Source organism: Syzygium oleosum, unplaced genomic scaffold (genome assembly GCF_021117445.2).
Source record: "Syzygium oleosum isolate NSW1041296 unplaced genomic scaffold, Sole_v2.1 Sole_v2.02, whole genome shotgun sequence".
NCBI lineage: Eukaryota > Viridiplantae > Streptophyta > Magnoliopsida > Myrtales > Myrtaceae > Syzygium > Syzygium oleosum.
In genome coordinates this window covers 22576044-22592714 of record NW_026607486.1, presented here as the reverse complement: position 1 = coordinate 22592714, position 16671 = coordinate 22576044, and the positions used below count along the sequence as shown (strand labels likewise).

At 39.2% G+C, this 16671-nt stretch overlaps 1 protein-coding gene across 2 annotated transcripts; it reads right to left on the bottom strand.

Annotated features, from left to right (window-relative positions):
• Positions 1-1110: 1110 nt before the first annotated feature.
• On the bottom strand, positions 1111-16065 carry LOC115684834 (DNA-directed RNA polymerase I subunit 2). 2 transcript variants are annotated; one of them, XM_030609718.2, is made up of 27 exons: positions 15849-16065; positions 14964-15046; positions 14741-14863; positions 13587-13663; positions 12929-12992; positions 12631-12701; positions 11747-11824; positions 11612-11657; positions 10394-10574; positions 10266-10318; positions 10098-10171; positions 9859-9976; positions 9008-9095; positions 8459-8574; positions 7435-7562; positions 7233-7312; positions 6469-6710; positions 6204-6368; positions 5967-6131; positions 5760-5834; positions 5371-5474; positions 5200-5275; positions 4048-4176; positions 3815-3955; positions 2482-2694; positions 2050-2304; positions 1111-1617 (listed from the first exon to the last, which is right to left on the bottom strand). In XM_030609718.2, the coding sequence occupies exons 1-27, from the start codon at positions 16012-16014 to the stop codon at positions 1204-1206; spliced, it is 3525 nt and encodes a 1174-aa protein (XP_030465578.1). In that variant the 5' UTR covers positions 16015-16065; the 3' UTR covers positions 1111-1203. The 2 variants fall into 2 exon arrangements, with proteins under 2 accessions (XP_030465578.1, XP_030465579.1); XM_030609719.2 differs by lacking the exons at positions 14741-14863; positions 14964-15046; positions 15849-16065 and having other exon boundaries at positions 13591-13663.
• Between the last annotated feature and the right edge of the window lie 606 nt (positions 16066-16671).

Genomic DNA, 16671 nt, shown 5'->3' with positions numbered 1-16671 from the left:
TTATTTAATATAGTCCTCAAACTATTGATAAATGTTCAATGTAATCTTGTCATTTACTTCATTTTCACGCAGTCTAATGACTAAATTCAACAAATTGACCTGATCTTTTCACAATAAGCAGTCAAGGATATTGTATAGATCTATCCTAGAGTTTCCCTATAGCGCTCAAAATATTTATGAATACGATTTTTCGCATAGAAATATCGATTTCTCGATTCGAGTTGACAATGTCCCTTAAAATAAAGCTGCGAATGATAACCTTTCTGTTTTTATTTTTCTGTTCTAGAAATAGGTTTGGAATAAAAATCCGTTCGGTAGCGCAATTTTATTTTTTTATTTCTGGAACAAATTTTGATTTCAGAAATAGGTTTGGAATAGAAATGAGAAGCAAAAAATTTTTACTTTTCTATTTTTGGAACAAAAATAAGAAATAAAAATTCTTCTCATTGCTCGCCTTCGTTACTAGCCGGTCGCCCACCCGCTGTCCATCGTTGCCCACTTGCCGCTTGCCGGCCACCGTCTCCCGTCGCCGCCCGCCGTCTCCCACCATTCGCTGTCTTCCGCCGCCGGCCACTGTGGGCCGCTGCCCGCCGTCCAGCAGTTACCGTCTCCCGCCACCAGCCACCCTTCTCCCGCCGCCGCCCACCTCCCACCGTCGGCCACCATGGGCCGCTGCCCGCCGTCCACCGATCACCGTCTCCCGCCGCCAGCCACCCTCCTCCTGCCGCCACCCGCCTTTCGCCGAAATTATTTTGAAAAACAGAATGATTAACAAATGCACCCTTATATAAACATGTTGAATTGGATTGCCAAATTCTATTTCAAAACCCAACTCCTTCGTCAGAAATTACAACAGGAAACCTTAAACAGAAGAACTTGCTATTTTGAGAGGATTGCTCGTGCATATTTTCCCCTATGAAACAGGCTTTTCACAAAGACTACGGATCACTAGGTTGCCGAGTCATTCCCCCCCATCGGGTAGACACAAGAAAGTTCATTCCTACACTAATAACAAATGATATTCCGCCTATACTTATAGTTGCGCTGATCGATTCAGGCTCGCCGTGCTCCTGTTGTTGGGGAGATAGATCATTCTGTCCGTTGATCAAATGAGTGTGAATTGGAACCCGCTCAACCATCATGGCACCAGCCTCCTGGCATTTCAAAAATTGGGTGGACGCCTAGCAAATGTGGCAACAAGAATCAGGCCCCGGCTCCATTGCTTATATGCAAGGTCATTTTGATGTTCATCGCCGCTAGCTCAGCAGCCAAATATCTGAAAACGTAAGGCATTGCGACGGTTTCCATCCCTCTGCTCGTCTGGCACGAGTGACAGGTGACCTTTTTAGGAGCCCTGAGAGGTGGGAGCCCTCCAATCTCCCGGCCCGGACGCCTTTGAGGCTGGACAAAGTCCGTGGTGAGGATGCTCCCGCAGAGGGAGCATACGTCAGCAATATGGTGATCGGAACACATGTGTAGCCTGTCGTGCAATAGATATGCCGCCCCATGTGCAACCATGGAATCTCTTTCCATCTCCCCGAATCGGATGCCTCCACCTCGCTTTCTTCCTTTGATGGGCTGCCGTGTGACCTGGTCTACTGTTCCAGTGGAGCGAACCTGCAAATTAAGAATAGAAATCCTTTTCGTTTAGCCCCAAAAAGGAAAGAGAGAAACATTAGTAGTAATCCTTGCTGTCTCAGGTATGCATGGAAATGAATGGCAGCTCTAGATGACAATACGACAATGGGAATTAAATGCCAATTTAGCAACTCTTTCGAAAAGATTTGGGCTCCAAATAAGCACATCCAAGGATCAAGAGTTGCACTTCATGGATCTGAAGTACAAAGTTTTGGTACTAAAAAATGCACAAATTTGGAAAAGGATTCCCCCCCACTTTTCCCATCTGAAAATGCAACACTCTTCCAAAAAATAGTAAGGAAAAGGAAAAGAAAGGTTTTGGACGGAAATTGATAGGTTTTCATGTCAGTTCGTCCTTCAATAGTCATGAAATCACCCGTGTGCATGGAGGGAACAGAAAGAGATACTCGCCTGAAACTTGTCCGAGACCATGTGCCTTAGTCGTTGATAATACACAGGCCCAATAAAGATCTCACACGTGAGTTCCGTTCCATAGACACCACTGTACAGCACTTCCACCCCATGGTAATTGAACCCTTTCTTCCTTAACTTGGTCCCGATTTGATCAACAAGCGATTCAGATTCAGGTTTCTCTTCTCCGTTAGTTTGCTTATCAGAGCTAGCAAATGGAGTTGCATCGACAAATTCACCATCTAAGCTGCCCACCTGCAAGACAAGTTACTGAATTCTCTAAGTTTTGTAGGTATATTTATACATATCTCGAACCTTACCCCTACTAAGCAATAAAATATAGCAACACAGCGACAACTTCAGTTCCACCATGAAGACAAAATGTTGTATTCATGAAAAATTCCATCTAAGCTATTCTACTGTTAGTGGTACCTTAGCAGCAATCGACTCCAGAAGCATAGCAATTGTCATCCTGGAAGGAAATGCATGGGGATTAATTATCAAGTCTGGACGCATCCCTGTCATTCCTGAAAAAGGCATATCCACGTCTGGCCACAACTGTGAGCAAACACCTTTCTGCCCGTGCCTACTGCTAAATTTGTCACCAATTGCAGGATTCCTTGGATGCCGAAAACGTATATTTGCCTGTTCAAAAGGGGATAATAAGAAAAGGTAAAACGACAGACCATCCCACGCTCCACATCCAAAAGTTTGCAAAGGAGAAAGGAAAAGGGGGGAGAAAGAAAGATAACATGCAATTATAATTCATGTTGCATTGCAAAAGCATTATCAGGGGATGCAGCTAAATGTAAAGACGTCGATGCACAAAGAAGAACCTTCGAAAGGACTAGCTATTTCACAAAAAGCCTATTTGCTGGCATACACCAAGTGTGTGAAATTCTACACTGTGAAAAGACCAATTCAACTCCAAATATCAAATGGAATTGAACAAAAATTTTAAAATCCAAGTAGGCTTGAATATCCGCAAAATACCAACATAAACATGAGAGCCTGTAACAACAGAAAAAAGTTCCAAAACTCCTGGACGCCCTATCTCTAATATAAATGTAAGGAACACTACTCAGTACTCAGACAACCATCTTTCAGAATATCAAATAAAATCACATTTAAAGTCCTCTTTTCTTTCTTTAATTTTTTGTAGAGTCCTCTTTCTTTATCTCCACAATGACCTGTTATGTTTAAAAACAATCACAACATATTATCCAATTCTACACCCAATTTTGCGTCAAGTCAGATCCTGCCATAGACCAAAGTATAACCAGAACTGGTTTATGTTTGTTTTCACATTTGATGTGTTAATGGTCACAACTCCTCCAAGTCAGTCAGCAAGCAAAAGATACGGTTACACGTTTTTAGGTAGGTAGAGAGATTATGCACACTGCTACACCAGGAGAACTACACATGGCAGTCATAATAAGTACTGATCTACACGAATAGGGCTCTCTCGAGATAGAGACTGAATTCCCAGACCTACGAGGTTGGGGGAGAGAGAGACAAGGAAGTTCAACTATTCTAATATCTTGGGCACCCGTCATGGGATCTCTGGCGCTATCTCCAGCACCTTCCAAAAGATCAACTCAAAGAGAAAGTATGACAGTTCATCTGTTTAGCCGGCAAAAGAACATTATCTGGGGGAATTTGCTCCAGTAAACCTTACATTATTATATCAAGAAATGTTAATGCTGCAATTAGAAGAAATCAACGGGGAAGAAAAGACTCAAAAAAGTTCTTCATGTCCACTGACCTTTTGAAGACTTTTCTTATTTTTCACATCAACAGCCACATAATCAACTATCACAGATTCTGACCCCTTTCGTAGATGGTTTTTGGTAGTATTTGTCACCTCATTATATATACTGCAATACGGCTCATTTGGATGTATCATCTAAAAGAGAAATGTCAAAGAGTTTATCAATTTCTAAGAAAAAGGATTCAGTGGACGAAAAGAGCGATGACAGCATGAAATAGATTGTCGACCTGACCAACGTATGGAAGTCCATCAGAATCAATCCAAGGGTGAACTGATTTATCAGTGTTACTTCTCCTAAACATCCTCTGTGCTCGATCAGATTTGCTGCTTAGCTCAGATAAGTCAATGGTCTCTGTCTGTAGCAAAATTACAATCAGTTCAAACAACAACCCAGCCCATAAAGTCCCAAAAAAAAATTTGAAACACACATGTCTACTTCAAGAGATTGTAACAAATCAAATCTTATGCACAAATTCCATAATTGCAGGTTCTGCTGCTTACAGTTTATGCATTTAGCAAATGTCTTCCACAAAAAGGAAGAAACAAATTCATGGGATCAGAGAACCCATATACAGAAGTAGAGAAAAAGACCAAAACCCAGCATGTTTATAAGACAATATATCCAGCTACCACCGGCAAAATTAAAACACTTTAAAATAACCAAGTGCTCTATCATCTTTAAAATACTTTAAACATAAGTAATTACATGCAATCCTACCAATAACCTGATATTTTAGATGGAAAGGGCATCCAAGAACTGTTTACGTTACCAGATTATAGGTGACCATGTCTTACATGTTACTCTACCATGACTTCAACTTAATTATTCTCGAGTACTTTCATATTTGCTAGGATGGGAACAAATTCAATTATTCAATGGCCATGGCTATCAAAGGTTTGATGATTTGCTTTTTTACAAGAAACCATGGAATTTCTTTTGACATCTTTTAAATGTTGTGAAAGAGCAGTACAGCATTTCAGGGAATGGAGTCAGTTGATGCTGATGGTCAGCTAACCATTTAGTCAACTTTTTGATGAGTTTACTCTTTGGATCTTTAGCATCAACGGTTGACATGAATCGAGACATTTTGCTTAATTTGATACACATGTTAATGAGCTTTCATAGACATGTTTCCTTCACAGGTCATACCAACGAACAAACTTGCCCACTTTCACTTGATAGACATATAAATAAGGTTGAATGTACCCACTCCACATGGAAAAGCTTTTCTCTGTCTCAAAAGCTCATGGAGAAAGAATATTTGCCGAGTGTTACACAGGGTAAATACATGTGCTCACATGCTAAAGAGGTGGGACGTAGGAAGAGCAATCGCAGGAGTCTGTTCGTCTAATAATGGCTTAAGCAAAAAGAGAAAAACCTGGTATATTTGTCCATGGAACATTCCACGTTCTACAGATGACTTATTCAGAATCATAGCATCCTCCATATCATACCTGATAGTAACATATAGTTAATACTCAAGGGCATAAAATAATGTAGCAAATATATCCATCACCTTGAATTTTACAGAGTTAATTCCAAGCATTACCCTGAATAAGCCAGCACAGCAACAATTGCATTTGTCCCGGTTGGATACTCATCTATGCAATACTTTGTGTACGCACCTGTTCGTATTATTGGAGTTTGAGGAGTCTGCAAAGCCCCAAGGTACAGGTTCAGAGAAATAACACAAGCAGCACCCACAGATACAAACTAAAAATTCATTGATTGATTATAACAACAAAAAAATTAGCTGCACATGCCGACTTCCAGATCAGACTTGAACACGTTCATGCACTCAATAAGTTCCAAAAGGCAATGGCCATTGGTCACGGATGTCAATCAACAACTTAGCATGCAGAAATTCCGAACAGACGATCCATTTACCAAGTTCAATACAAACAACCATTGCAAAAATTTGAAGAATTAGATATATACCTGAAGATGATACAATTTTTGGTCCGCACGGAAATGAATGGCTTGTGAAGAGAAAGCCATTGTTTGTTTTGCCATCTGAAGTTACAATCAACAAAAGCAACAACCGAATATTAGCCAGATTTACTTAAGGGTCCCACTGACCATCTTTGGGCCTCGGGAGAATGAAAAGAGATTTTTGAAAATAAATGAAGAAGCTATAATGAAAACCTGACACTGGTACATGTTTCGTGGGCTCTGATTATGATCAGACCATGGTGTGAGGTTAGCAACCACACTGAGCATTCCAGTTGGATGAATCTCTTCATGAGTTGCAGGAAATTCATTTCTTCTTCCCCCATCTCCACCATCAGGGCATCTAATTTCCATAAACACCTAAAAATTGCATAAACTGTTTAAATACGACCGCCTAAGAAAATCCAGCACAAAAACTCATCCCGAAATAACCTGCTCAAATGGACCGATGAGTTCAATGTTTTGGCTTTCATCTACAGGAGCAGATATATTTCTAACTGGGCGCGCAAATCTTGAAGGGTTTGTAAATAGATAAAGACCAGGATATGCCCCACCAAAGCTCAGAGGAACATATCCTACCTCCAGATCATCAGGAATCTGCAATTTCATGTACCGCAATGAGGACAAAAAAAAAATGAAGCAGTGATGTGGGGCAGTTGGAAACTACAAAAGCAGAAAGATTTGACGAAACACGGACCCCTGAAGTAGTTGGCAGCTTTAATCTACGCAAATAAGAAACAGCCTTTTCAACTTCAGCAGAGGGAATAGAGCCCACAACACGCCCATCTAGAAGGACAGAGAGAACTTCAGGAGGGCCAGCTTGAGCGATTTTGGGGAGTGAAGGTGTCATTCCAACTCCAATCAGAACATTTAGAATTGAAATTCTTATCTTGGAAAAATCTCGAATGTTTCCTTTTGAATCAAAAAAGGATGTGATCCCTGAAAAAAGAAGATACATCACTGATGCTTGTTGCCATCATATGATAAATAAATTAGTCAAAGAAAACAGTTGCAGAAATATATGGAATGTCAAGGGCCTTTATATGCTAGTCGGAAGCGTACAAAAGCACTTCTTTAGGTTTACAAGCTAAAAATAATTGTTGGCTCCAGCAACTTCTTTTTTCTTTTTAGATTTTACAAGTAAGATGCGGAAGGAGGAAGAATAAAATCGAACCCAAGATGTCTTGGAAATTGGTAAAAGGTGGGACCACCATGGGGCCAAGCCACATTCCTGGTGATGACTATGGTTGCTAAAGGCACTCGTTTTAAAAACTGGTTAATGTCAATTTGTTAAGAAAACCTAATATTAATAACTTGTTCTGAAAACTATTCTTCCAGACACTATAGCAGTTTTCAAAACACAAAGGCCAGAAAATTTCGTCATAAGACATGAAAACATTCAGACTATCTCACGGAATAATAAAATTCTTGATAACAATCTGAAAAGGTATGTTAACTTACTACAGGTGCAAGTCATATGGTTTAGCAAACCACAAGGCTCCCCATCAGGAGTGTGTACAGGGCAAAGAAAACCCCAAGATCTGCAAAATGCCAAAAGATGAAGAGGGGGGAAAAAGAGAGAGGGCAAGTCAAGAGCAATCAGAATTGGGAAGAAGAGCGTAAAGTTAAGACACGTTCAAACTGATTACCAAACAACACATACTCAGGTAACAACTTTCGAACACTCGTTGTCCGCAACCCCGCAAAGGATGCACCCCTATGTACAGCCCGAAAATGTGAAAGAAAACGCAGGAAGTTTAGCCTCTCCGCTTGAACTGTATAGCCTGCCCTCTAATAAAGCAGATCCAGGATACAAGCATTAGTCAAGCACCACTAGAACATAGCTAAAACATCAGAAAAATATTACACAAGATTAAATAAATTAACGTTGGAAATAAAGTGATAAGGTTAGTAACAAGATGCCACTCAAGAACAAATCCTTTAGTTATTTCCAACCTATTTCCACATTCTATAACCATAAGATGATAACAAATTGTCACATGCTAGAAATTTCTGCAGAAGGCAATTGCCATCAAATTCTCAGACTAGTAAGAGAGAACATACAACTCCACGTGAAAGCTAGGAAAATACGTAAACATGTAGAAACACATTAGTTTTTAAGGACTAAAAGGAAAAGAAAATTAATCCCCCAAGTACAGAAAAAGGAATGTATGTTAGTTGGATGCATGTGTGAGATATCAATTCGGAAGTAAGCTTTCCTATTTCTAATCTGCTGTAGCGAACCTATTATGCTTCTAGTGTATTCATGGGAACCATCATAGAACTCTAGAAGCAGTTGCACCCTTCCTTAAAAACAACAAGAAACAGGCAATAAGTTCTCACTCTAGTTAAAAGACGACAATACAGAAAAAGACCACGAAATTACTGCTGTTCCATCTCACCCAATAGTAAGAAGCGCAAAAATATGAACGCAAAGACACCCATTTAAAGAGCAGAAAGAAATTGCAAGTCTCATGTAGCTTGTGATTAATTCAAGTCCCTACCAAGATACAAGTCATAAAAAGCGCTTCAACAATTACACCCAAAATTTCGATAAGATGATACACTTCACCTCCCTCGGTATTTTGCTTGCAGGAAATAACATGAAAGAGATAAGGCACTGACAAGAGAACTGTGAGCTCATTTGTATTAAAAGAATCCAGTGTAGTGCCAGAAGTTATACACACCTGCTGCAAATCCAGACCTGATTGTGTAATGAGCCTTCCAGTTTTTAACATATTTTCTATGGCTGAACCAATCTGCCTTCCGGGATTTTTGTCCATGACCTTCTTAACATGTGCCACTACATAATCACATTTCATAAAAACCCTAGTCAAGAACTCTGAAACAAACCAAAAGGTAGGACAAACAAGCCAGACATAAGAACTTTTAGAATGTTGGCAATAATTAGACACAAAATAACAGCATTTATGAACTAGAAAAATCCCTCACTTTCTCAGATAATGAAGCCAGAAAAACACAACCGACACGTGATTCCATTAGTCATCACAATAATAGCTCCAACCCAGTTGAATCGCAGGGGGAGGGGGCTACATCTTGAGAGAAGTTTAGAAGTAACAACTGAAGGTAATCATAAATCCTTCAACAATTAGCACAATAAATAGCACATGAACAGAATATTCCCTAGGAAAATTGGTTCATTCCAATAATAGTCAAGGGCCTAAGAAGAAACACAAATTTGAGAGAGAGAGAGAGAGAGGAGTACAATAACATACAGCTACAGAAATCAAAGTTTTTTCCTTTGTTCTTTATCTCGTCTTGAAGAAGCTTTTTTGCCTTTTGTAGCCAATCTTCTAGTTTGTCCTGGAGAAGTAACAAACAAGCAATGAAATTATTGAGCTTCAGCTGCATTGAGAAAGCACATTAAGTATTGAGATATTATAATCAGTTCGATTAGATATCCATAATCTTTCTATTTACCTGTTTTAAGTCATCATTTTACATTTATAAGGTAAAATGTGCAGAAATTAATTTCAACCATCCATTTTTGGCTCCCCAAGAATGTAGGCTAAAAAAACTATACATTTAGCAAGACTTTAAGTGGATCAGGGGGCTGAACTGCAGATCAATAGTTCGACTAAGCGCCTTGCTTTTGTTAAAAAAACCATCTGTTCCTTTCTTGCTTGGCATACATGCTAAAGACCAAAAGGCTGCAATTTTAAAACCTACTAGCAGCAAGGTCACTAACCTTTTTTGTTCATGAAATAGCAAACACAACTTGGGTCACTGTAAAGAGGCACTGGGCCCAAACCCTGAAAGCAGCGGACATCTAGGGCCAAAGACAGTCAGAACCCTTACCTGAGCTGAGAGTTCACAGGTCTACCCATGGTCAAAACCTATTGAAAGTGGGTTTTGACCAAGGGCATCTGCATTAATGACCAGGCTGGTATTAAGCTTGCTTATGGCAGAAACAAGTGATCCACAATCCCAGTTCATAAAAAGTTAACATTAAGTAGAGCATAGATATATGTAATTTCACATTTATCTGGTTCAATTTGTAATTATCCTTCAGTAATGTGTATTAAAGTAAAAAAAGAAAAAAGAAAAGAAGATACAAAGCTTATACCTTCAAATAAATTGTAATCAGGTGACCAGGCAGTAAAACTTCCTGATTTTGCAAAGAATCTGGGTTATCTGGAACTGAAGTCTGGTCAATGAGAGAAAAAAGCTTCTGCACCATAAAGCTGGACGAAAAATAAAGACAATCAGAAACATATTCACAATAATGAAAAGTGGAGCTATTAGAACGAATATCATGCCACCACTTCTTTAGAAAACAACAAGGCAAGTTGGAAAGTAGCTAACATGAGAAGATTGAACTTGTCATAGTTGTTATCAAGGTGGACAAAAATGTAGTCCCGAAGAACAGCATCCGCAACCTGTGAAGGAAGAGAGAAATGAAGGTGGGAACCGCACCATTGAAGACACAAAACAATAACAATTTAATAAAGCCATGCATGTGATAAAACTTACAGAGATATAACTTTCGTTTTCTAGACCACCCATAACAGGTTGGAAATGCTCTCCTATATAGGGTAAAACTTTGTTAGTCATACAACAGATACTTAAGCAAAAGAAACGGTGAAAAATGTCAAGAGTACCGATATGTTGCAGACATCGGCGTCGTGTAAAAAGAGCCAGATCTCGAAGTTCATCAAGTATAATCTTAGCCCTTTCACTCACAAGTTGAGTACCCACAACACCCTTCCCTCTGCCATATTTCTCATTATCGCAACATGTCAAACTAGCATAAATTTCATGATCATTGGTGTCGATAAGTGCCTGTTGATTATAGTCAAGATCTCAATTAGCAATAACATGAGGAGAAGTACAGCAAAGAGAAAGAAAAGGACATAGACAAACATATATAGCACGCCAGCCAAGAGTGGAGGCAAAAGTATTAATTTGCATAACATCTTCTGATGCTCTAAAGCAGAAAAATGACCTCCACTACAACATTGTCCTATAGTCTTAAAGCCTTGATCCACAACCATCAAATAAGGGCAAGGTGAAACGGGTCAATAAAAACTTGATGGCAGAAGAAACCAATCCTGGCTCTGATCCAAGGCCAATTAATTCATGACATGGGAAATTTCCGGCAACCAGTGATCACTCCACAAGTTCATAGCAGATACACGTATTCAAACAAAATTTGAGGCGTCTAAATAAGATCTCTTATAAGTTATTGGAAGGGTCGAGAAAGTACACAGATTCAAACAGAATTTGAGGCGCTGAACAAGATTTGCTATAATTAAATGAAAGGCGATAAAGTAAACAAAAGGAAGTATATGAAAAATCCTTCCATGGAATTAGACAGACGAAGGAAGGAAGGAAGGAAGGAAGCCGAGCGCCTGAGTGCCATCTAAATAAGAACCTAAAAGTGAAAGGCTATCGACTAAGGAAGGTCCATACAAATGTCCATCCTTCTTGCACCAGATAAGGAGGAAAAGCTTCTAACGTCTGGAATGCAGAGGGATTGCACTCATTGGAATTCCTACATACAAGAGATGCACACTACGATTGTACCGCAAGTCCTCTTTCTTCTTCAGATGCATCTAGATCGCAGAAGGTGCCAACACTCATAAACAAGATGAAAGATCTAGGACAAAGTTTGACGGGTCAATTCACCATTACACAAGATATGAAATGAGACTGCCGCTGTATATATAAGTCAACTGTGACTAACAATAAAGAGATAAATTTCACGAACCAACAAGGAAGTAAAGAAGCATCAGCTATCCATTTGCAACATCCCACAAACAACCAAGATGATAAAAAGGGAAAAAAATATTCTTATTGGAGGTTAAGAATTACAGCACCTTCAAAACAACACCAACAGGAAGCAAATACTCTCTAGCCTGAATCCTGCAAAAAACCATTTAGAGCTAACAGTTAAAATCTCATTTCAAGAGAAAAAGGTTTAATTCACCAGTTAAAGAATTAGAATATCTTACCAAAATCCAAGTCTCGCACTACCATTTTGAAGGTAATATAGTTTAACTGTCACAGAAGACTGGTCTTCTCTGACACACCTGAAAAGCGATTAAATCAGAATTGGAACCACCATAATCACCTGGATGCGTTAACCCATGAAAGCTGCAAGTCATTATAGAAGACAGAATTTGCATAGGTAAAACCACTTTTGACTACACAAATTTGGCTAATCATTAATTTTCTCAAATCAAAGTTCGGAATAAATTCAGCAGGCAAAAACATTGTGCTAAGCAGTTATTCACACAACACTCCTCTAACATCACTCTTCCGCTATAGTCCCAAATCATATGGATATTCCCAAAATAGCTGCCATATTCGAGAGAGAAAGCAAAAGGTTAACAAAATCGGAGCCCACATAAAGTGATAATGTATTTGCTTCCACCACACTGGCCAATACAGCAAGGGAAGTTACAGTTTAAATCGCCATATGAAACGTCACACTTGATCAATGGGACAAGAGAACTAGGCTTTCTCACAACATAAGAGAAGTCAGAACTGATGACATCTTCAATTTCATAGGAAAAACAATAAGAATCATGACTTACCAACACGAGTTAAGGGTAATCTGCTTATAAAATATACTAAGAACATGCACGATTTAATCAAAACCTATTCGGAAAAATGGTCAATCATTACCTAAAAACCTGTAAAGGCATTAAACAGCGAATCTCCAACATAACAGCCTATTGCATTGATAGTTACCAATTACCATGCAATGCCGTGTTATTGTTAACCCCTCGCATTTAGAGTCAAACAGCAGAAAATTTGTATGCAATTCTGTACAAATAAATGAACCACTTAAATGACTAAAACCAACTTCATGCATGGTGTATAAAAATGAAACCTTATTACTACTGCTTTGTCTGTATATCCTTCACGTCGGTCACGAAATGAATTCCGCACCATGCTCATCGGCTGAAATATAGATCGAACTCAGATATCATCACCATAAAATAAACAGGTCAAAGGAAATGAAAAACTGCAAAGCTAACAGACGGATACAACAAACTTTGCAAAAAAAAAAAGAGGTAAATAATGAAAGCATGCAGAGGTCCATTTGTGTCCAATACCCTACCAAAATATAGTATGTAATCAGGAGTGCTAGTGCAGAAGAACAACAATTGGCAAAGGAATGTGCTTACATAGTTCCGCTTTGGCAATATCAGAAGACGAACCACCCTCTCTAGCCCATTCAAGATGAAATAGCTTCAAAAGAATGAATTTGTCAAATTTTGATAGAATGACTAAACATAAGCATCTCTACAATACTTGCCGCTTTCAACAAGGACAATTTTTTATTTCAGTCTGTAGTAAGTTAGTCATTCAACAAGAAATATAAATGTTTCCGCTCGAGATGACCGATGAAAGTCACAAGCACGACATTAAAGAAATGGCGGCAAACCCACCACACAAAACAACTAAAGAAATGTGCAGTTTCTACAGTCACACTAAACAACAGCGGTTGCTTTGTTTGCATGTGTGCGTTGCGTTCTTTCTTTTTCTTCTTCTTTTTTTTTTTGGGGGGGGGAGGGGTTTGTATTAAAAAAGACGCCATTTTCAATAAAGCAAAAGAAGAGCTTGTCAGGGGGAAGAAAAAGAAGAGATTGTCGATAAACGATAATTAATCTCGTTTTAAATAAAGCAAAAGACAACAGCATAAACTAATTAATCTCCATTTTCAATAAAGCAAAAGACAATAGCATATAATCTATCCAGTGGATATGCAATGCTCCAAACTTATACAGCAAATATTCGATGCTTCATATCACTACTTAAAGATACAGAAAGAAAATAACTTACCCACCCATCTCAGAAGACTCCTCTTTGCAAGAAACCAACTTTTGCGGGTCAGCGCCACTCAAGTGGCAAAGCTTTGACTGCAACAAAATTGAATTATGAATCTTCAACCATTACTTAACTACCATGGCAGTATGGATCTTTCATAATCATCTCAAAATCAAGAATCACTTCAATTAACTCGAAGAAATGCAGATTAATTCAATCACTATCTACCATTCCCGATCTTCTTCATCTCCCTTAACATGTATATAGTCTTTAATGTTTTCAGTATGGAAAGGATGCACCTATTTATCCATAATTCAAAGCATTCTAACTAAGATGGGACATAAAAGCAAAACTGTACAAACTAAAGAAAAATAACATCCAATATCCAAAAGACACAGCAACACGACAAGTGCATCCATGATCTCAACCAACTTGAGCGGTAGCATTCAAGATACTAGATTAAGAACAACATGTAGGCATAATAGCTATAAGACATATTTAAGAGATTGTACAGTCATTATCACACTGAATAGCATTCACGATACGCTGGTGTTACCCAGATTACATTTCATAGTAGGGCAGATAAGTTGAACCATTGCCTGCTTCTAATACATCACAAAAGCAGGACAAAAGACATGAAAATAAGGAAATTCTGGCACAATTGTCGGGTTTCTCATCAGTGTCTTCTATGGAGCTTAGCATGAAGCAAGTTTAGGGAAATGCTGGTTCACCAAATAATAAGACAGAATTCTACAAGGAGAAAAATGCATGCAAGCCGCCTCACAATTTAGAGAGGAGAAAAATATCAATCACTTGATCATAATATTAAGGACACATATTGAAAGAATCTCAACTGTGCAAGAAAAGCAAGTGCAAGCACAAATAAGCAAAAAAGGCAATCAAGACATTGCTGATGCATTAGCTTTAATCATCTAACTGTGAAACCTCCATTCACGTAGAGAGCAGATTCACTCGTTCAACAACTGCTCTTAAGTAAGGCAGAATCGTATAAAGAAGAGAACTTCACTTTGGGAGATTTAATCTGTCTGGTGGAGTAAACAAAGTGCTACTGGATGAGTAAAATCCCATCATTACAGCAGAAGGTGGCATAATTGCCACTTAATTTCTTATGTTGGAAATCTTATTTCGGCAATAAAATAAAGACTAACCTTTAACATTATTGGAAGATAGCCGAAATTAAATTTTTCGCGTATAACAGCTGGTCCATTGTCGTATTGAAAACAGACGTCCACCATGAACTTCCCAGAGTAGGAAAGTTTAGCTTGTCTACACTATTTGAAATGCAAAACAAATAAGCTTAAGTCAGCCCAACCATTCGCACAAGTAGAAAAACGAATCAAGCGGGACTCAAATCAACCGCGGCAGTCTTACTTCGTAGGGTAAGAGAGTATCACGAATTGTCTTTGAAACACCCTCCTTTTGAGGTTGATATACCTGAGGGTTCTCAAACGAGAGTGATTAAATTGTCAAGGATGAAACTTGTATGCCTTGTTCACATAATTGACTTGGAAATTCGCACCAAGTGCATAAGAGAAAAAAGGAATTGTCTTATCGTCCCAAAATTCGAAAAAAAGAGGGAAAACTTCAAAATTGGGAAGAAGAATTGCTCGCACAGAGCGCAAACTAGAATATCAATTCCAAGATTTGAACATTAGCATCCAAATTTTCTTTACTTCAACTATCAAAATAATTCCACTGGTCTCACCACCACTTGATGACCAGTGAACTCTAGCAAAAGCAAACATGAGCACCAGTTGATGCTAAAACAGGAATTCGTCTTGAAGAAATCCTTGCAAGAACTAGACGAGTAGATACTACCGAGCAAATATACTGCAGATACCCACAAGAGCACTTTTCCAATGTCGCCCATGATATGACATTTGCACACATGACTGCAGAGACAATTGCTTGTAGGAAAGAGATCTTATCCGTAAGTTCAAAACCAATCCTTCAAAGGGTAACATATGCTAGAAATAGCAATGAGGCAAGAATATTTATAAAGATCAACAGACTGGAGAGTAAGGAGACATTATGCAGAGGGGACTGTGACGCCTACCAAGAATTTCACCCAATAAAAGAAAATCACGCTTGTATAAGAGTGTGCAGCCAGAACAATGTTCAAAACTACTAACAACAATACATGGAAAAAAAAAATGAGAACTTTCAATTTGATTTAGTAAGAACCGGCAAAGGGCCGTATTTTCCAGCTTACATGAACGCAGCGATGAAGCAATTCGAACAGATAAAAAAGGATATTGCTAAGCGTCTTGTTGGACAGGGGATCGAAAATTTGGACGGGCTTGATCTTGAGGAGCATAGTATCCAAGCCGCGATCCAAGAAGTGGTCGAAGGACTCTATGTGGTGCCTGAACAGCTCCCGCAACGCCCCGTAGTCGACCGCATCGGGCTTCGTCGCTCCCATGCTCGGTCTCTCTCTCTCTCTCTCGCTCTGTCCCTGACAAACAAGGTCGAACGTGTTTCTGTGTCCGTGATGCGTGTGTTTGTAGGGTTTTTGAGAGGTTTTGCACAGGAATGTCCGAAGCACACGTCGTTTTGCTGGATGGGCTTGTGGGCCTCTCTCGTGGATTTAATGCTGGGCTCGGACCCTGTTTCGGGTCGGGTTTGGATCCAAAATATCTGTAAAATTTTGAACGAAGAACAAATTTGTGACTAAAAGGTAAAACTAAGGGCCCGTTTGGTAACGTGCCAAATAGTGAAAATTTATGTTCTTTTGTACCCAGAAATAGTTTGGGAACAGAAATGCGTTTGGTAAATTTTTTGTTCCTTGGCACATTTTTGCAAAAATTTGTGCCGAGAAACAGTTTTGTAAGAGAAACAAAAAGTAAAAAAAAGTTGCTTCTTTCTCGGCACAATTTTGAGAATCAATTTTTTTTTCTTTTTCTTTTTTTTCTTTTCTTATTTTTGTGTTGTTCTTCCCTCATTTGAAGCCTGCTTGCCACAGCCGCAGGCCAGGCGAGGGCGTCACGGCCCTCGCCGGCGCGCCGGGAGCGGGTCGCCCTCGCCGGCGAGGGCGAGGCGACCCTCGCCGCACGGGCGAGCGGCCTCGCCCGGATCAAGC